The sequence below is a fragment of the Pararge aegeria genome, chromosome 11 (genome assembly GCF_905163445.1).
Source record: "Pararge aegeria chromosome 11, ilParAegt1.1, whole genome shotgun sequence".
NCBI classification, from domain to species: Eukaryota; Metazoa; Arthropoda; class Insecta; order Lepidoptera; family Nymphalidae; genus Pararge; species Pararge aegeria.
This window is the reverse complement of record NC_053190.1, coordinates 17,770,719-17,791,118: the sequence shown is the minus strand read 5'-3', so window position 1 is coordinate 17,791,118 and position 20,400 is coordinate 17,770,719. Positions and strand designations below refer to the sequence as shown.

Here is a 20,400-nt window from a genome sequence, read left to right as displayed (position 1 = left end):
AACAGTCCACTCCTGGACTAAAGGGGGATTGCTTGTGTAAATGTATACTAGAGGTTACCGTTTAAACTCGGGAAGTAGTAAACAGCACCCAGGTGTACAAAGCCACTGTTCGCAATCATTACCTATACCTTAAACATGTAACGAATAAGCAAAATTAACGTTCCTATAAAGCTAACCTTGACAAGTAGTCCTCATAATAGAAGACAGCACTCCATCCTTCCACTCCCCCGTAGCTAAATTGTATTCCCCATAAAGTTCTCCTAGGGTCAACGCCTTGGGATTCATAGGATACGTTTGGACGTTTTCAAAGCCGGGAACTTTCTCGCGATGTAGTCGGCTGAGGGTCGCGGCTAATATCTTCCAGGATACTGATTTTGCGGTGTTTGTATCTCCAAGTAGGATACTGGAGTGTCGAGAGTTCTAGAATGTTTGGAAACTATTGTTTTAACTATGATTATTGTGGTCTAGTTGCATATATCCGTCGACTGCATCTTCCACGCTTCCAAAGGTAAATTGGACTTTCAGACTGTCCCAGAATGGACGATTGCATGTTCATAGTCTATTTCTTTCAACGCCATTGGCCTGGGAACCATCCTACAATATAGTTGTAGTAGTAATTTAGTGTAGGTAAAGGAGATCTAACATCTACCATACCTAAAATAGATTTAGCAGTGTTTGTATCTTGTATCTCTGAATAGGATACTGGAGTAACGAGCGATCTAAAACGATTGGAAAAGGGGGGGTCACAAGTTACCCTTTTTTGCATTTTGAATTGTCAATTATGTCTGTTTGTTATAACTTTGCCAAAGGTTGCGGCCGAAGCCAGCCAGCTAGCGAAGACTCAGGAGGGGTTCTTTTCCAAAATCAACTTTAAACTTCAACTTGCATTAATTTATTTCTTGGCTGCAGATGAAAGATACTGTTGCTTCCAAGCAACATGGATGGGACCTTTTCTGCAGAGAGCATGTTTAACCGTCACTCCTGGTTTTATCACCAAAAGATCCAGTCCGTAATCAAGCAGAGCAGCAAGGTCTGAACTCTACATAATATTTTGACATTTAATAGCCTGATGATGATTTTTTTTTTTTACAACGCACACATCGCACTCTAGCCCCAAAGTAAGCGTAGCTTGTGTTATGGGTACTAAGATGACTGACGAATATTTTTATGAATAATACACATAAATACTTAGAATATACATATAAACACCCAGACACTGAAAAACATTCATGCTCATCACACAAACATTTTCCAGTAGTGGGTATCGATCTTACGGCCTTGGACTCGGCCAATCGGCCGTCGATGATGATATTGACTTATTGATTATTCCTAGCAAGTGCCCAGAGTAATATAATTAGTTACTTACTTTGGTCTCATAAGTCTGTATAACTTTGTGCAAAGCTGCTTTAGTGGGCTGCAGCGACAAGATTCTCATCTCAGCGGTAATCGCGGTCTCCAGCATCTCGTAATCCAGTGTGGGGATGTCCACGTCCGGGAATATGTCCCTCATGATACCGTCGAATAGAGGCACGTCTTTTGCTGTCAGACGGGCAACGTTCATGTCACGCATGGCCAGGATCACCATCTGATATTAAAATGCGTTTTTAAATAAATAATCCACATCGATTTACACTTCTTTAGAAACAGGAAAGAACGGAATGATCTGTTTTTAGAGTTCCTAAAGGGAACTAAAACCCTATTACTAAAACTCTGCTGTCCTTCCGTCCGTCGCGTGTCCGTGTTTCTCATGAACCGTGTTAGTTAGTTTAATTTTTTTCACAGATGATGTATTATTGTTGCCGCTATAACAACAAATACAAATTAAAATTAAATTAAGGGGCTCCCATACAACAGACATGCTTATTTGCCGTTTTCATTGATAACAATCTATTGTCCTCGTTTATTACGGTTTTTACAAATCCCGTGGGAAGCGTTGGTTTTCCAGCGATAAAAAGAAGCCTATGTCACTCTTCGTCCTTTGAACTAACTCTATGCCAAAAATCAAGTTGATTGGTTGCTTACTTAGAGCGTGTAGTAAGAACAAACAAACACACTTTCGCATAAATTTTAGTAAGCGGTGATAGCCCAGTGGGCAGGACTTACGACTTCGACTTCACGAGCGGAGGGAGTTCGAAACCCAGCGCACCTTTAACTTTTCTGTTATGTGCGTTTTAATCAATTAAAATATCACTTGCTTCAACAGTGGAAGAAATCATCGTGAGGAAACCTGCATGTCTGAGAGTTCTCCATAATGTTCTCAAAGGCCGATTGGGGCAATGAGCAGTGACCCTGTTTTCCGTGACAAGGGTTTGATTGAGGTATGTTTGTGTGATGAGCATAATGTTTTTCGGTGCCTGGGTGTTGTATTTGTTTATAAGTATTTATGTATGTAATTTTAGTACCCATTACACAAGCTACGCTTACTTTGGCGCTAGATGGCGATGTGTGTATTGTCTAAGTATATTTATTGCATTATTTATTGAAAAAAAAGGTGGGCGAAGTCCACTGATCCGCACTGGGCCAGCGTGTTTGACTACGGCCTTAACGTCTTCTCATTGTGTAAAGAGACCCGCAGGGTGATTACGTATCTCGCGACAGGCTTGCGACAGGCGTAAATCTTGCAATCAGTGCTGTCAAACGTCACTTTTGTTTATTTATTGTATGGAAATTGACGTTTGAAAGTAGTGACTGCACGATATATTCCTGTACAGGGCACGCTAGTGGGCCAGTAATGAGTCAATATGATGAAGGATGGACGCTTCCGCAAAAATGTGTAAAAGAGAAACTCACTTCTTGCTCGGGTAAATTCGGATAGGCTCGCCGCTTAACGCCGGCGTATCGAAGAAGCGCAACCATGGAGCGTAAGCCAAAATCGTAATGATCCTGCTTTGACAACTGCTGCATTGCCAATTGGTATAAAGTGAAGACCTGAGCAATTTAAATAAGCGCTAAGCAATTAAAATATCACTTGTTTAAACGGCGAAAGAAAAAGACGATCACGATGTTTTCCTTTCTCCATAATACTCTCAAAGGCGTGTGGAGTCCACCAATCCGCACTGGGACAGAGTGGTGGACCACGGCATTAACCCCTTCTCACTATGGAAGAATATTCAGCTTAACCGGGTCGGGATTGATAACGCCTAGTTCCTAACTCCGGGCTGGTAATGAGAATTCTCAAGTTATGGTCTGACCCGGAATTCGAACCGAGGCCCACGTTATCCGTCGTTAAACATGTTAGACTAACGAGGTTGTTCCGCATATACAGCTTTTAGGAGTTCAATAATGGTCTGAGGTGATTGATCTCCGAATGTCACATTTTGGAGTGTTCCCCGAAACGACGATTGCTATCCTTATAACCTTAAAACTAGGAATGTAATGTTGCAAGTAACGTGTAAATAAGTACCTACGACGAAACAAAGTAATTCCAAGAATCGGCATACTTCGACACGTTTTTAGATCGTTCCTTTTGTTTACTTTTTAACGATTTCCGAGTAAACATGGTTCTTCTTGTACTATTTAAAACCTTCGAAAACTGGCACGTAACAATATCCTTAATGTCAGCGCAAAAAAACAAGCAACGATGAAACCTCACCTTCTTTGCGTTAATCTTGTACGCAGTAAAACCATCCGAGAACAGAGTATTCTCGGCGATTATAAGTGAATCAGGAACGCACATTGCTATCGGACGGAACATTGACTTCAAGTTATCGGGCAATTCTGTTCGACCCGCATACCTAGAATATAGTTAAAACGTCCGAATTTCAGTATGTTCTGAAGAAAATAGTGTTAGAATAACTAACTAACCAAAGGTCTGCCAGCTGTTAAACATTATAAGTTCATGAAAGATTTTGGAATTGTTAATTTAGAATAGCCAAGGCAGGACTGTATACTGTATTTGTTTTTGTATATTGAGTTTAAAAGTTTTTTTTTTGTGTCCACTGTATGTAATACTTTGAAAGTGTTGTTATTTTGATAAAGTGGGGGTGTTAGAATATTATCAAATATAATGTTAATTAATACAAGTAGCGCCATCTATGGACATCGAGGTGAAAGTATGTCTTTTGTCAATGTATGAATGACTTGCATAAATCAGTCTATATGAAACCAACAACCAACGACTTTTACTACATACTCCAACTTTTATTACATAGCCTAATATTAGTTTTAAGGTCTCTCTTGTTCTCAAGGGCGTGTCAACTTAACCCTCGCATTCTAAGAGGACCCCAAGGACCCTGTAGATAAAGTCGATAATGATGATGATGAAGGTCTGAGACGGACAAAGAAAACTATAGATCACAGCCTAATTTGATGAAAGTCTCTTCGCAGGATCTGTTCCTTGCATACTCTGCGAAGTGTTGCTCTGTTTATAGGCGATGGTTTTCCACCTACTTGCTATCTTGGTCCGCAACTTATTACTGTTGACTCGAGTTTCACTCTTTCTGCTCACCCAAAAAATGCTCACACTCTCGCGAAATTTCCAATTCAAGAAGAGTCTGGACAAAGACAAGACTATAAATCTCAGCCTAATTCCTTACCCAGGATTCATGGTGATGAATATGCCGCAGTTGCCATCCAACTTGATGTCGGAGCCCTCAAACACGAAACGCTTCTGGTTGAGGGACAAGGCGAGCAACACTGCGAGAATCTGTTGTGCGACCACCGACAGCACTTCGATGTTGATGCGGTTAAACTCGTCGAAGCAGCCCCAGCAACCGCTTTGAGCTATCCCTGGAGAACACGTTAAAACGTTGTTTCAAGGCTGCCTGCTTGATAATATTTGACGGACCTAGCATACGGCCTGCCTGAGGGTGAGGGCAAAACCATCGCCTATAAACCGAATAACACTTCGCAGGGCATGCAAGGAACATGTTCTGCAACGTCCCGCCCTGTGTCTGGAGGCGTAGGTGTAAGGCCACATGTGTCAGTAATTTTGTCTGGTGGGAGGCTTTGGCTAGTTACCACCGCGTGCTGCTAAGCGATTTAATATTCCGGTGTTATGTCTCGTAGAAACCTATTAGGGGTATGACTACCATTTTAGACTGCATCATCACTTACCACCAGGTGAGATTGCAGTCAAGGGCTAACTTGTAGTAGATAACAAATAGCCAAAATGTTTGTGTGATGAACATATATTATGTATATTATAAGTATTTATGTAGATTATTCATGATAATATTCATCAGTCATCTCAGTACCCACATCACAAGCTACGCTTATTTTAGAGCTAGATGGCGATGTGTGTTTTGCAGTAGTATATTTGTTTATTTATTCAATTGACCCAACCAATAATAGGCTATAACAGTCCACTGCAGGACTAAATGCCCAAAGGGATGATTTTTCCATAATCACAACGCTGGGCAGGCGAGTCGGTGTTCAAAGTAGATGCTAGTTGAAGCACCGACGACGGTGCTGCCTGAAATCCACTTTATTCCCGTAGTCGCCTCCTACGACAACCATGAGAAGAGTGGTAGTGACAACTGTATTGACATTTGACAATGCGAGATGGTGATAACAGAAAAAACACCCGGATAATTTTGTTGCGGGCATCTTTATGACCAGGACGCGTTTGGAATCATCGTAGCTTTAGTTTTAAGTCTACGAATATGGTTATCGCCATCATCTCACTATCGTGTACACATTTCTCATGTAATTTGACAACCAGTTGGCGCAGTTGGCAACCCTGCTTTCTGCATCCAAGGCGATGGGTTCGATTCCCATAACAGGAAAAATGTTTGTGTGATGAACATGAATGTTTTCAGTTTTTGGGTGTTTATCTGTATACTATGAGAATGTATGTGTATTTTATTCACAAAAATATTCATCTGCTATTTTAATACCCATAACACAAGCTACGCTTACTTTGGGGCTACATGGCGGCGACGTGTGTACTCTCCTAGTAGGTATATCTATTTATTTATAATGTACGCATTTAAAGTGCCATCCATGGGCGTATTTGAATACTTACACTTTTGACTTTGACTTTTGTATTCACATCCACTGCCATAGCATACCCGGCATAGCATTCTAGCACCCGATATTAATGAGAAAAGAGCCTGGAGTAAATTGGTTCGCCGCTTGGTTCAGAATAGCAAACTAACCCGCAAAACATTTAGCCATAGACTTGTAGTCGAGTCCATCAGAACAGTTGGTCACAACGACCCATCTGGCCAGAGCTCTGCCGAGGTCCTTCGTGGTTTCCGTCTTGCCGGTACCGGCCGGCCCCTGAGGACTGCCGCCGCGGAATAAGTGAAGTGCTGTTGTCAAGGTAATGTAACATCTGCGGAAGATGATCTTTGGTTTTTTTAATCTTATACTAAAGAATATAGCTGAAGAGTTTGTTTCCCGCGATGATCTCAGGCTCTACCAGACGGATTTGAAAAATTATGTTAGATAGCTTATTTATCGAGGAAGGCTATAGACTATATCATCACGCTAAGACCAAAAGGAGCATAGCCAAGAATGTTTCAAAATCGGGGTTTATTTTTCCTTTTTAGAGATTCCGCTGCGTTTGCTGTGTAAACGGTTAAAGTTTCGATATAATCGTGTATGTCAAAGTTGTTCAATAGCGATATATCTATCTTTTGAGGTTTAACTAATACCTGGAGGGACCGCTAGTAATCAATAAAACTTACCAGAGGCTCTAAGATGCGCCCCGCTATTTACTAATGTCCATTACCCATTTTCTCGCCTAACACATATAGCTGTTCTAGGCGTAAAGTCTACCAATCCTCACTTTGGCCCAGTGACGCTTAGCCCACCTCAATCTGGGAGGAGACCCATAATGGGTGCTAGCAACCTAACCAAGTTAAACTCAGTGAGAACCTGGTTACGCACACGGGGGTTACGTAATGCGCAACCAGGTTCTTCCTGAGCTTTTAGTAAATGGATGGCATGTCAGAAGTATTCCCCATCACCTGTCAGTGAGCGGTGTGATGACGAGGCGTCCCGAATTGCCAATATACTCGTAAGTGTAGATGGAATTGGTGTTCGTCTGCCTGATGTAGCAGTCCTCGCGTTCGCGGTCCCAGTAGAACTTCAGCTGAGAGAACCACTCGAACGCTGTCACTGACATGCAACCTGGGAATATCATTGCATTTAATTGACACAGAGCAAGAACATTTTTATATTTGCGATTAGTCGCCTAGCAAAATTTTATATTTCTAGAGATAGTTCGTTTGATCGTTTCAGTCCCTTAACTCATAAAGTGGCAGTCAGAGTCACATAATTAAATTTTTCATGTGATGAGCTGTATCTGATTTTTGTATTTTACTTAATAACTATTAGGTTTTCGGTTTCACAGATAAGCCTCAAAGACAGTACATAAAGTACATCTAAAGCCTGTGAAGTATTAAGAATTAAAGTCAAATCAAAAGTTTAGACCACACTTTCCTCACTGAACCACGGCGGTTTCAGAATTTCAAAGGTCGCATTGTCACACAACTGAGCAAAGGTCTCCCTCTGATCTCTTCACAGCCCCCTCCTACCAATTAAGATCTTTCCACAGCCCCCTATTTTGTGCCTTTTGGGGCAGTCAAATGAAATTCTCCGTAGCTCATCGCGCCAAGGTCGTTTTAGCGTACCACGGTTTTTGGAAAAAGGAGCAGAATTTTCCCACAAGTTATCTGGCACTATGCTTGCAAACCCACTTTCCATCTAAGTAAAGGTTCAAGAGCAAAGAATGCTTACCCATCTTATACATCCTATCCACAGTGTCCCTAGAATGTATCTCTATAACGCACAGCGCGTTCACTTTGCACCGCAGAATCTTGGTGATCTCTTTCCTGGACATCATCTGCAGCGTTGCTAAGATCTGGTTCTGCTTCTTGCGTAGTTTCTTCAGTGGCTTTTTTTCTTTCATTATTTCACAGCGACAAAGCGTCCGAGTGCAGTCAGAGGTCCATTGTATCTTAAATTTTTATTTTTTAAGAACTCGCTAACTACACGTAGGTACCTACTTACTTACGTTTAAAATTGCGTGACACGGAATCATCTATCCAGACACGGATCACGAGCCCGATTCTTAACAGGGCGATTTGCGTGGAAATCTCGCGGTTATAAGTATGTCTGTCTGTCTATGTGACTGTTTTTTAAGGATTACGAAGGATTATTATTTCTGGTGTTGTTGATAACCGTTCAGAGGTATATAATATCTCCCTAGAAGTCCTAGGTCATATGTACTAGTTCGAAAACACTTCGGATGGGCAGAAGTTCGAAATCCCACGACATCTATTCCAATCACTCAATGCGTATACCCAAGTTAACTTATTGCTCCGAAACATGGTCGCTGACACAGAATTAAAAACAAACAGAACCCTCATTCATTCATAACCACATATGTCCAAAAAAAATTCACACCCGCGATAGGTTGCTAGTTCGCAAACTTTTTCCCAATTATGGTAAACTTATAGAACATAAAATTAGAGGTACAATAATTACTGTCAACTGCTAGATGGAATGAAGCGATTAAGCCCCTGTTCGGAAAGCACTTCTAAGGTGGAGTGGTTTTTAATGCTTCAATATTTGTCGTGTAGGGTTTCTGTACGTTCTCAATTCTGTAGTCGCTGACTATGGAATCTCACAATCCCTCAGCGAGCGATGCAGAGATATACTTAAAGTCCCTATGTTAAATCATAAATGAGAAGTTTCAGTGGAAGAACAAGGGTTAGAGATTTAGCGCAGTGAGTTCTAATCTGACTTTTGACTCGGACTTTGCTCTGACATTCTGTTAGGACCCCGTACCTACCGGAAAGCACAGCGTTGGTAACCCAAATGTTGCCAGAAAAGGAGTTAACTGGATAAAACCGTGGCATGTGGTAATCTCAACAAAAATATCTCCAAGCGTACGTGCTTCGTTCGTAAAGATGTTGATGGTGATGAATATTGTGGACTTGTCTTAGTTACAGGATAAGATAACGAAAATTTGTTAGTTTAAGTGAAAAAAAGGTACCTTGCTGCAAGTAATACCGAGCTGACCTGGATAGTCATTAATCCACTGCTCTCGCTGATATCGACATTTTCTCAGTGCCGCCTTTGTCAATATTAGTTGCTGGAAAAATTGTTGATACAAATAAGTATCCGTAATTATAAGGTTCCTAAGGTTATAAGGATCCCAGAATACCTTACTATATATTTATTTTAATGTAACGAAGGGATAATCTATCAGCTAACCTTAAGACGCTGTCGTTATCTACCCCCTACCGTAGATAACTTCTTTATAATGTACATTCCTAATGTACATCAGTGGCGTGCATTTCATACATGCACAAAAGCACTGCCTACCATCGCATCAAAAAGTGACATTATTTTTTTGTTATAATTGACGGACCAAGCTGATAACCCACCTAATGGTAAGTGGAAACCATCGCCTATAAAAATCAACACTCCACTGGGCATGCAAGGAGCACGTCTTGCAACATGCCGCCCTGTGTCCATCAACTGTAGGCATAGGCGTTAAGCCACACGTGCCTGTAATTACACCGGCAAACACGCCTTTCAGACCGGATAACAGCATTGCAACAATGCTGCTTAGCGGCAGAAGCTTTACTACCACAAAACCATCTATTCGCCTATTAGAGTAAAAAAATGTTAGTCTTTGATAGGTAGCCTCCGGATATTGGAAACAACCCAATAACCACAAAATTCAGAACATACAGAGTCCTCATTTACCAATTATTATATGCAGTGCATTGTATGCATATTGTTGTTATTGTTAATTTAACTTAATTTCCTTTTAATGTTAGTTTTTTAAAATGTCACTTCAAAATTCATTTATATACCTAAGTAGTAGTATTTATACAAGTAGGCCTAATACAAGCACTTTTGAAACGTTAAGTATGTCTGTTTGTAGTGACTCTACCAATTGCACTGTATATGGGCTATGCCTGAAATAAAATTCATTACTATTGTGTGTGTGAACGCCTTACTCCACACCGCGAGAAAGAGTGAGAAACGTTTAGAACATGTGTGTGTAAACGTTTAGAATATCAGAGGTAAAATAATTACAGTCATCTGCTAAATGGTACGAAGTGACTAACCGCCTCTACGAGAAAACCTACTAAAGTGGAGTGGTTTTTGATGCTCTAATATTAGTCTTGTACAAGGATTCTGTATGTTCTAAATTCTGTGCCAAAAACATGGGCTGCAAAAGACAAACAAATACTGAGAAACATCCCTTACGTCTCGTAACACAACCCTCATGGTATGCTCCAGCCCCAGAAGCCATACTTCAGCAGGCCCGTCCAGTACCAAGTTATACTTCCATTCGATACACTCACCGTCTTCAGACATCATGGCCTTTGCTACGGGCAGACCTAAAGCATTCTGAAGGAAGAGATGTTATTAAACCACATGCTACGGATGCCAACTTATCTTACATTTTTTTTTTTATATTCCACAAGTTAGCTCTGGCCTGGTGTTTAAGCTATGATGCAATCTAAGATGGATGCAAAACCTAATAAGGGTATAGCAGTTATATTAAACCCATATCCCTAATCGGTTTTAGGCGACGTCGTACCGGAACGCTAAATCGCTTAGCGGCACGTCTGTGACGGCCACTAACTAACACGGCCGAAGCCTCACCAGACCACCACCAGAGAAAGTTATTTTAAGCCCCAGTGGGTTCCACGCGGCATCCTACCGGAACGATTTTTAGGTTGAGAACTAGCCGCGTCCAAAGCCTCCCAAAAAACCAGCGAAGGAAAATTTTAAATTTAATATTCCCTTCTGGGAGTCGAACTCGGGAACTTTTACCTATAAAATGACAGCAAAACCGCTACGCCAGGTAACATAACGAGTCCTTGTACTTTATAAATACTAAAACAATAGCTTTTCTTCGAATTTCTAACAATGCGATGTGTGGCTGCTATTTTGAAAAAAAAATGTAATCTAAAAAGCTTCAATTAAATGAAGGGATGAAATGGGGATTCAAAATGTCACGAAAATCCAATGTTTTTGAAAGTACTTATTCAAATCTTCATTAATTCGTTATTTACTTTCTTGAACATCTCTTTAATTATCGACCTTTATGAAAATTAAGCATAATTTGCTATACACCGCGAACAGCAGGAGATACTGTACGGTAATTTATAATTACTTCAAACCGTATACTCCACACCAAACAGATCCTCGGCAATGTACGCTCTACGCACGTTTCGTTCCGAAACCGGAGCATTCTCAGATGTTGACTTCACAAAGAAAAATTGTTGACTTAACAATTCTCCTGCTGTTCGCGGAGTACTTATAGCAAATTAAGCTTAATCTTATATCTTTCAACGAGCAATTCTTGTATATAATATAATTGAAATCTCGGAATCGGCTCCAACGATTTTCATGATGAAATTTACTATACAGGGGGGTTTCGGAGGCGATACATCGATCTGGCTAGGATTCATTTTTAGAAAATGTCATTTTATTCGTGTTTTCCGGTAATAACCGATTTGGTGCAGACGAAGTTGCACGGGTCAGCTAGTTTTCATAATATATTATGGATTTCCGCAAAGTAACGCCTGCTTATATCCAATATCGACCTTTAATGTAAAATTATGGCTAAACATCCCTCTTGTTCAATTACGGGAACATTTTTGTTATTATTTAAGGACCAAGCTAATGGAAGTTCAATATAATCGCGTATAAACACAGCAACACATCGCAGGGCAAGCAAGGACAGGTTCTACAAGCCGTCCTGTAGCCATCAACCCGAAACGTACCTAGGTGTTAAACCTTACGTGCATGTTACGTGGAACACGGCCATTTTGTTTTGGGGGCAGGCTGCAGTAATAGCAAGACAGAAAGAAGTACCTACTTGCCCAGAGTACGGAGCTACGTAATAAACCTATCAAAAATTACGGTGTTCCCAACGAGTCACACCCAGACAAAGCCGGGGGATATACGGATAATAAACACATTGTAGCAGCACGAAATAAAAACAAAATAAAATATTCTGGTAAAAAATTTGTTAAAAATAAACGATAACTTTCTCAGCGTACCGCTTTATTTTGTCTAAACATTAAACATTTACCTTAGAATAAATAAAACATAGCCAAAATTTACATTCATATATTATAGTCTATAATATAATATGGGGGCTTGCTATCGTCGCTAAAGCATTATTTTATATGATATTAGACTTATTACCTTGACATTCCTGAGGATATAAGATATCGAGCCATCACCGTAGACTTAACGAAACCAACAAAAAACTAATTTAAAGAAAGTGTGTATTTAAACATTTTTACAGATTAATTAATGTGCAATTAAATTTAAATAAAACATTATGTTAAAATTCAATTTAAGAATTGGTTCTTCTTAAACTTAATCTGATGATAAGGAAGGCTCTATTTTGTTTGTTTTTCTTTTATTCATCGTACTTATGGAAATATTGTTTACCTTATAAGATGAGTAAGAAAAATTGCAGTGTACCCTAATTTAACATAATGTGATAATTTTCAATTTAAAAGCAAATATGTGTCTTAGGTCTATAAATATAATTACAAAACAATATTAAAATAACACTGCTAAAGATGGTAATAAGCCCCCAGTTACCAAAACTAACTTAAGATCAGATATTGTGAAAGCGCTAAAAAGTTTTTAAGGCAGCTGCATACTTAACTTATTAATCTTACTATACACTTTTCCGTGTTTTAGTTTCAACACATCAAATCCACGTCTCGCCTTACTACTTAAAGCAGTATTATTTTAATGTCGTTGACATTTTGGGAATCGTTATGTTTAGGACTCAAGGTATGTCATATTATAAGACATTTTAAAATATTACTGCTGTAAGCGATGGTAGTAAGGCCCCTTACCACGTTAAGTACGTAGCGGCCTTTACATTGAGACAGTGACTGGCAACGGATGATACTTTCCGTGTACATCAAATCCGTCGCCGTACATCAATTCATACGCCGGGAGACTATGTCTTGTGTAACTTAGAACTCGTGTAAATTTTCGTCGGGGTATGACCGACTAATTTCGTGTGCGACGCTTTCGCAAAGACTTTCATGAGCGACGCTGTACCGAGTTTTTTATTTCATTAATATGGATATCACTTCATGATTAATGATTATTTATTACACATACAAAAGCGCAATCTCCGTTTTTGTTGCATTCCGTTGCTACGCAAAAGAGGACAGAAGTTTATCGGGGAACGTTAATGTGTCTTAGGAAAAGATATGTTTCGACTGTAGTTTACCACGCTGGCTGCGAATGGCAGACAGAATAGTCCCTCCATAGGCCGAAACCTTCTCATTCTGAGAGGAAACTCGTGCGCGTTAGTGGCACGCGTTATGATTCAAAAATACAGATGATTGTAAATGGCATCCGTAAATTTGTATCTGAATATACATAACTTACATACTTTATATACATAATAAATACTAAAACGTAAAAATATTTTTTTACATTGGGCAAAATTTATGCCAGGTGTGCCATAGATGTGTGTGGCCAGAGACTGTCGCAATATAAACCTGCGTTAACACTAAAACAGACATATCAACAAATCAAAACTTAACTATTACACATAGATATTTTTGAAGGAACTAGAAAATGGATTGTGTAAAACTTCTTTATGCTAAACACCAGTGTTGCCATTTCAATAGGCCAGTTTTGAGAGGTTATTCGAGCTGTTAGTGTAAAATATTATATCGATAATTTACATAAATAAGTTGAATTTTGAATTTTTTCAACTTTGAATATTTTGAATTTTTCAACTTTGTATATTTTGAATTTTTTGAATTTTGAATTTTGAATTTTTTTGAATTTTGAATTTTTTGAATATTGAATTTTTTCATTTAGTTAACGCGACGGGGGCGTCACGTCAGCCTTTGGATTGCTGTGATGAAAGAGACTCCGTCTATTAAGGCTCACCCTTTTATGAGAAATATTAATCAATTGCTAGCCTATAACAGTCCACTGCTGGACTAAAGGCTCCACGGGTTGTCGATCGCAGTAGATGGTCGTAGTAGCACAGACTACGCTGCTCCTAATTCCCCGTTATATTCTCTTAGTCTGAGGACTATAGTGAGACTTGTATTCGGATCCGCCAACGACTAACGGAGATTTTATTAATGGTCATGTGTTTAATAAAAATTACCTAATGACAACCAAGGGGTTTCTCGCAATTTAAACTTTTGTGTATGTTACACAAGAAAAATTCGATTGTTTATAGGATGACGTAAAAAATTAAAAAACCTTGGGTATGAATTATATTGATTTAACAAGGTTGCTTTGGATTTTTTTTTTTGAATTTGTGATAATTTCAATAGAATCCTAAGAATAAGTCTCTTTCGGCACTAAGTAGATAAGGGCGGATCCAGGTTTCAACACAGGGTGGGTTATAATATAGTAGAGAATCCATAGAACTCCTTACTTAGATAGTCAACCTGGACCCAGCTTAGAGAGCAGGGGGGTCATGACCCCCCTTCCTAGTAGTAATAGTAATAATACATTAATAGCTGTGGAAGTTCACACACAGTAATAATACAATAATACCCATATTACAGCTAACTTCTACAGGAATTAAAATCTTAGAACATCGAGACGAGGAATTCTAACACAGACTACAATATTTGGGTTCACATCTAGCAGTAGGGGGAAATGCAGGAAAACATCAATTTCATCGAAGTAACCACAGAATACTAGACACATAAATATTTTGGTTAGTGCTATCTAAAAGGCAGTTTGAGTGACATATGTTATTTCTATTTAACCTATTTAAATCAGAAAACATGTATTGCTCATTTTATTTTCTTCAATTTGTGCATGGTCTACAATGGCTAAATTGTCTTAAATTGTCTACAATGACTTTGTGGCTTGGATGGAGAGAGCAAACGTAAATGAAATAGTTCCCGAGCATTATTAGGAAAAACGCATTGTACGATACAATATGTATTTCTCAGGCAACTATGCTATCTTTGGTGTGCACTGTTAGCATCAAAATAATGTAATTATTACTGCGGTCCGATGAGCTTACTGTCAAATACTTTAAATAAAAAAAAATAGATTTTAAATTATTATCTAATTCGCATAGCTTTTTATTTTAACACCAAGTAATGACCAATGTTTTTAACCTATTTTAATTAAGTACCAAGGTAATGTATTTAAAATCAATGGAAACTCTTTTATGATCGACTCCAGCAACAATATATGTTTTTTGTACAAGCTTACTCTATATAAAAACTAGGCGCAATAAATACACAGCTATGCGTGTTAAATGTTACAAAATTCGCTCTGCCTTGCTTTGCTCATTCTCAAATTTACCATATTTCTACTGGGCCTTATTATTGAAAGTGGCATAGAGTCGGAATAGATATGCAATGTTTTTCAAGCTGATTTAAACAACAAAAAACAACAATTATTAACGTCGAAATCTTCTGAGCGAAACGTGCGTAAAGTGTACATTGTCGAAGGTATGTTTGGTGTGGAGTATAAGGATTGAAAAAATTATAAATTACACCATACTGATTCTCCTGCTTTTCGCAGAGTACAGCACATTAAGCTTCATTATCATAGTAGATTTGAAAGGCGTTGTCTGTAGAAGTGACAAAAAACACTGACGTTATGCCACGTTTATTAATAAGGTGGAATAAGTATAAAACATTTATTGTTGATGAAATCTCATTAGCAAATTGTAAAGTAAATAAACCAAGGTGTAAAATAACTGAGACGCTTATCAACCGAGGCTGAAGAATATTTAAAACAACAGTTAATACTTTCTTTCCTCCGATTTGCAAGGAAATAAACCAATGGTTAGTAAATGATTTCATAGTAAATTATTTTTAGCAGTTTACATGAAAAATGTTTACCTCCGCGACCCTATATATAACCGTATGTATAACTTTTATTATAAATAAAACACATGTGTTTAATGTCTTGGATTATGAGCGTTATATCAATGTGTTAAGGTCCACGTTACGAGGTAGTAGATATAGATATTTGTAATGAAATGTCACATTTTTTTCCTACATATTATTTTTTATTGTAGTTCATGAACGTATCTTAAGCTAGATTTTATCTGTGTTCAAGATAACCTCTTATATATATATATAGATAGATAAAACATAGACAAATATGTGGAAATTATTAAGTTATAAAATATTTCACTAAACTGCCTTCTAGATGGTTTACAGACTGTCTTCAGCAGACTTTATTTCTCAACCCCTGTGGGGGCGTCCATAAAGTTTCTGAGTGAGACAAAGTATCGACTTGTACACAGCATTCTTGTCTTGATTGGTGCGGCAGGCCAATACCATATGGGCGTAGTCGTTCAACAACGACTGAGCTTTTGCACTAGGGTGATTCATGAGCAGTATAGTTATTGCCTGGAATAGAAACACGTATTACACGGTATGAGATTCATTAGGGGGAATAGAATAGAATAGAAAAAACTATTTCAACAAAACACAGAAGAAAAAACAAAGAAAACAGTTATAGTACTTAGATTCTTTAAAGGCGGGCGTAAGAAGTGGGTGGTGTGGTAAAAAAAAACATATTGTGTGTACTTATGTACACGCATTAGACGTAATACTCCTTTGGCGATAAAAATCTTTTCAAAAATTTTATCATTCGCCTTTTTTTGTAGAAAAAACTACACTAACAATAGAAAGAAGGTATTTAATAAATTTGAAGTTTTATTATAACGTATTATCTAGTTAAATAAAGTTTTTGTGCCCCGCCCATTGCCTTTTCAGCTTCGCGACTCGTTGAGCTACGTCGGTAACTCTAATTCTTCTACGGATCTCCTCATTTCTAATTTGATCACGTAGATACTCCTAAAATAGCGCTTTCCATCGATCGCTGAGTGACTCTCAGCCTTCTTTTGAAGCCCATAGTTAGTGACCACGTCCAGGTCGCACACGTTGCAACACGATGACGGACAGTCGGCCGATTGGCGCAGTGGGCAACGACCCTGCTCTCTGAGTCCAAGGCCGTGGGTTCGATTCCCACAACTGGAAAATGTTTCTGTAATGAACATGAATGTTTTTCAGTGTCTGGGTGTTTATCTGTATATTATAAGTATTTAGGTATATTATTCATAAAAATATTCATCAGTCATCTTAGTACCCATAACACAAGCTACGCTTACTTTGGGGTTAGATGGCGGTGTGAGTGTTGTCGTAGTATATTTATTTATTATTATTGTTATTGACACGCACTGTTCGAAGACTTTGGCTTAAGGCACTGAGCGATTAGGACGAAAAGATGTCACGAAGTTTCCTGAACGCTGCCCATCCGAGTTGGATTCGGCGGTTCACCTCTTTATGGAAACCTACCTAACTCGCGTGTATTTACTCGTCTACAATAATAGTATCATCATCAATTCAACCAATTTACGTCAACTGCTGGCAGTGGCGTGCATAGAGGGTATGCAGATGATATGAAATTAAGAAACATTATAAATACTTAAGGGTAGGCTTTTTATAACTCTTAAAATGCCTATCCTTAAGTTTTTTTTAACTTGTAGTGGAGATTTTCTTCGTTTCATATCATCTCCAAATTGTACTCTCTTCCTCTGTATTTATATCTCTGAAACTGCTTTTTTTCTTTGGCGTACAATAAACGTGTATTCATTAATTTGCATACCCTGTGCATACCCTCTATGCACGCCACTGACTGCTGGACATAGGTATTTTGACCTCTTCTTGGACTCCCTACGAGTTCCACAATCCACGTTCCGGGGCCGCTTGCCTACAGCGGCTCCGAGCGACCGACCTAGCGTTTACAGGTGAGGGATCACCATTCCAGCACCTCAAGACCCCAACGTTCATCGGTTCTCCGAACTAATAATAGTATAGCATATTTCAAAATAAGTAAACATACTCACTCGAATATAAGTATGTAAATCACCGCTCTTCTCGTGCTCCCAAATTGGTGACTTGCTCAGCAGATAAGCAACTTGGTTCCACCTGTGAGCATAGATGGCCCGCCGCAGTGCCATGTGATAGATGTTTCTCCAATTATGGCGTTGTACTTCGGCTTCATACACGCTCTTGTTTTTTTGCATTAGTGCAAGGTTCCTCTTGCATCGCTTTTCTTTATCCCTTAGTGGAGTCTCCAATAACTCAACGGCTCGACGCTATAAAAAAATATATTTCAGAATGGTTTTAATATTATTGGCTCTCGACGCTAAAAACAAAAATAATTCAGCATGGTTTAAATATTTTTGGCTAGACACTAGAAACAAAAATATTACTGCATGGTTTCAATATTATTGGCTGGACACTAGAAACAAAAATATTTCAGCATGGTTTCAGTATTATTGGCTTGACGCTAGAAACAAAACTATTTCTGCATGGTTTCAATATTTTTGACTTGACACTAGAAAAAAATATTTCAGCTTAGTTTCAATATTGTGGCAGCTTTATCACATGTATGGTATTGTAATGTATTGTATTAACATAAGGATACTAACAAAATCTTTGGAAGGTTTTTTTAGTAATAACACAGATATTCATAATTATAATTTATGCTGCTACATACTAAAGCCACTTAGCCCTAGTCAAACAATCAACTCGTTCCACTAGTGGCATGAGAAGAAATTGTCATTATTGATCATATAGATCATCACAGAGTCTGAACGATGCTCTACTCAACTTCTCTTTAGATATATCTCTATGATATTATCCTAAATTAATAGTTTTTGCTAAGCGGTAAATCTCTCGTAACTGTTGTTGGTCATCATCATAGTCATATCAACCCATTACTGGCCCAGTAAAGGGCATGTGATGCCTTCCACAATGAGAAGGTAACCCCTGAAGTATATATATAGGGGGTAAAGTTGTTTGTAATTATCCTATAATAATTGAAATGTTCCAGTGATGCTACAGTGATGCATACAATATATCTTAGCCAAATGAAAATGGGACCACATAGGATGTATACCAAAGTTACTCTTACTTAAATTTAAATATTACTGAATAACTGTAATTATAACATTACTTAAACTATATTATTTTCATCCTTGTATATTTTATCCTGGGGAAAGGGTCTGGTGCCCTATTATATGTCCCCACATTATAAATGTGTAACAAAATAGCCCGTAAGCAACATTATATTGTACTCATACTTATAAGTAATGTGGAGAAATAAATAAATCATTCATTCATTCTTTCAATTATTCATTCATTCATTCATACAGTTTCAAAACAGAAACCTTTTTTTATTGTTTACTAATTTCTGAGGTAACAAGTATAAAAAAAACAAACAATTTGGTCCTTATTTTGAAGTTGGTTAAACATACGAGTATAGTATAGTTGTATAGTAGCAGTTACACATAAATTACCAACAACTATTGATTAAGTAGGTATAATACTATAGTTATGTCTAAAGGGAAGTTAAGCATCATCCAGACTCATTGGTATGATGAGGAATGACAAGGCCTTCTCATGCCACTGGTGGAACGAGTTGATGGTTTGACTAGGGCTAAGTGGCTTTAGTATGTAGCAGCATAAATTATATGAATATCTGTGTTATTACTAAAACAACCTTCCAAAGATTTTGTTAGTATCCTTATGTTAATACAATACATTACAATACAATACATGAGATAAAGCTGCCACAATATTGAAACTAAGCTGAAAGCTGAGCTGGTGGAATGAGTTGGTGGCACGACAGGAAGTAAGTGGCTTTAGTATGTAGCAGCATAAATGATATGAACCAGCAAAGATATTAATTTGTTATTGTAATAACGAAATAACCTTACAAAGATTTTGTTTTTGTTGTGATACAACAAGGAATAACAATTCCTTCTCGTGCAACTGGTGGCATGAGTTGGTGGCACACAGAGTAAGTAACTAAAACTGATGCTGTTTGCAATGCACTGTCAGCTAAAACCTACAGTATAATATTGGAATGACTCTTGACCCTATTTATATTACAAAGTTGAAGAGTTTGCATGTTTGTATCTGCCAATTAAGGGAACTGTCCATCAATTTGAACCTGTCCAATAAGTGCATTAGACAAGCACCATTCTCATGTTTATCAAGAAAGATCATAGGATAATCACATCATGTTAGTATCATAAAAGCGGATGACACCACTGGCAAAAAAAAAAAAAATGTATTACATTACTTTGTAGTGAGTTTGGAATAAGTCCCATCAGGTTCATGGACAGAAATAGTGCATTCCTACCAATATTTCAATAGTACGAACCATAGGTTTTTATTTTCTAGCACACTTCAAACTTAAATCTGTTTTTTATCTTTACACACAAAACCCTTTTATAATTTCTGGTTTTTGACTACATATGTGCACTTTAACAACTTGCTGTAGATTTATTTTATTCACATTTATGCATCACACACCAGGCCCATATGAAATACTACACAAAAACCAAATTATATAAGAGAAACTTGAAGATCTAAAATACCAGAGAAACTAAAATATCAATGTATACATACATACAAA

The 20,400-nt window shown here is 38.1% G+C and overlaps 1 protein-coding gene across 1 annotated transcript in view; it reads right to left on the bottom strand.

Annotated features, from left to right (window-relative positions):
- Positions 1–20,400, bottom strand: part of LOC120627755 (dynein heavy chain 2, axonemal) — an 83,974-nt gene that overhangs the window by 39,869 nt on the left and 23,705 nt on the right. The window contains exons 28-39 of the mRNA XM_039895782.1: positions 17,819–18,070; positions 16,245–16,316; positions 10,177–10,320; positions 8,948–9,046; positions 7,687–7,906; positions 6,915–7,077; positions 6,099–6,277; positions 4,536–4,728; positions 3,593–3,734; positions 2,791–2,928; positions 1,367–1,585; positions 177–420 (exon numbers count right to left, since the gene is read on the bottom strand). Of these exons, the coding sequence (XP_039751716.1) occupies positions 177–420; positions 1,367–1,585; positions 2,791–2,928; positions 3,593–3,734; positions 4,536–4,728; positions 6,099–6,277; positions 6,915–7,077; positions 7,687–7,906; positions 8,948–9,046; positions 10,177–10,320; positions 16,245–16,316; positions 17,819–18,070 (2,065 nt within the window). The remainder of the gene's footprint in view (positions 1–176; positions 421–1,366; positions 1,586–2,790; positions 2,929–3,592; positions 3,735–4,535; positions 4,729–6,098; positions 6,278–6,914; positions 7,078–7,686; positions 7,907–8,947; positions 9,047–10,176; positions 10,321–16,244; positions 16,317–17,818; positions 18,071–20,400) is intronic.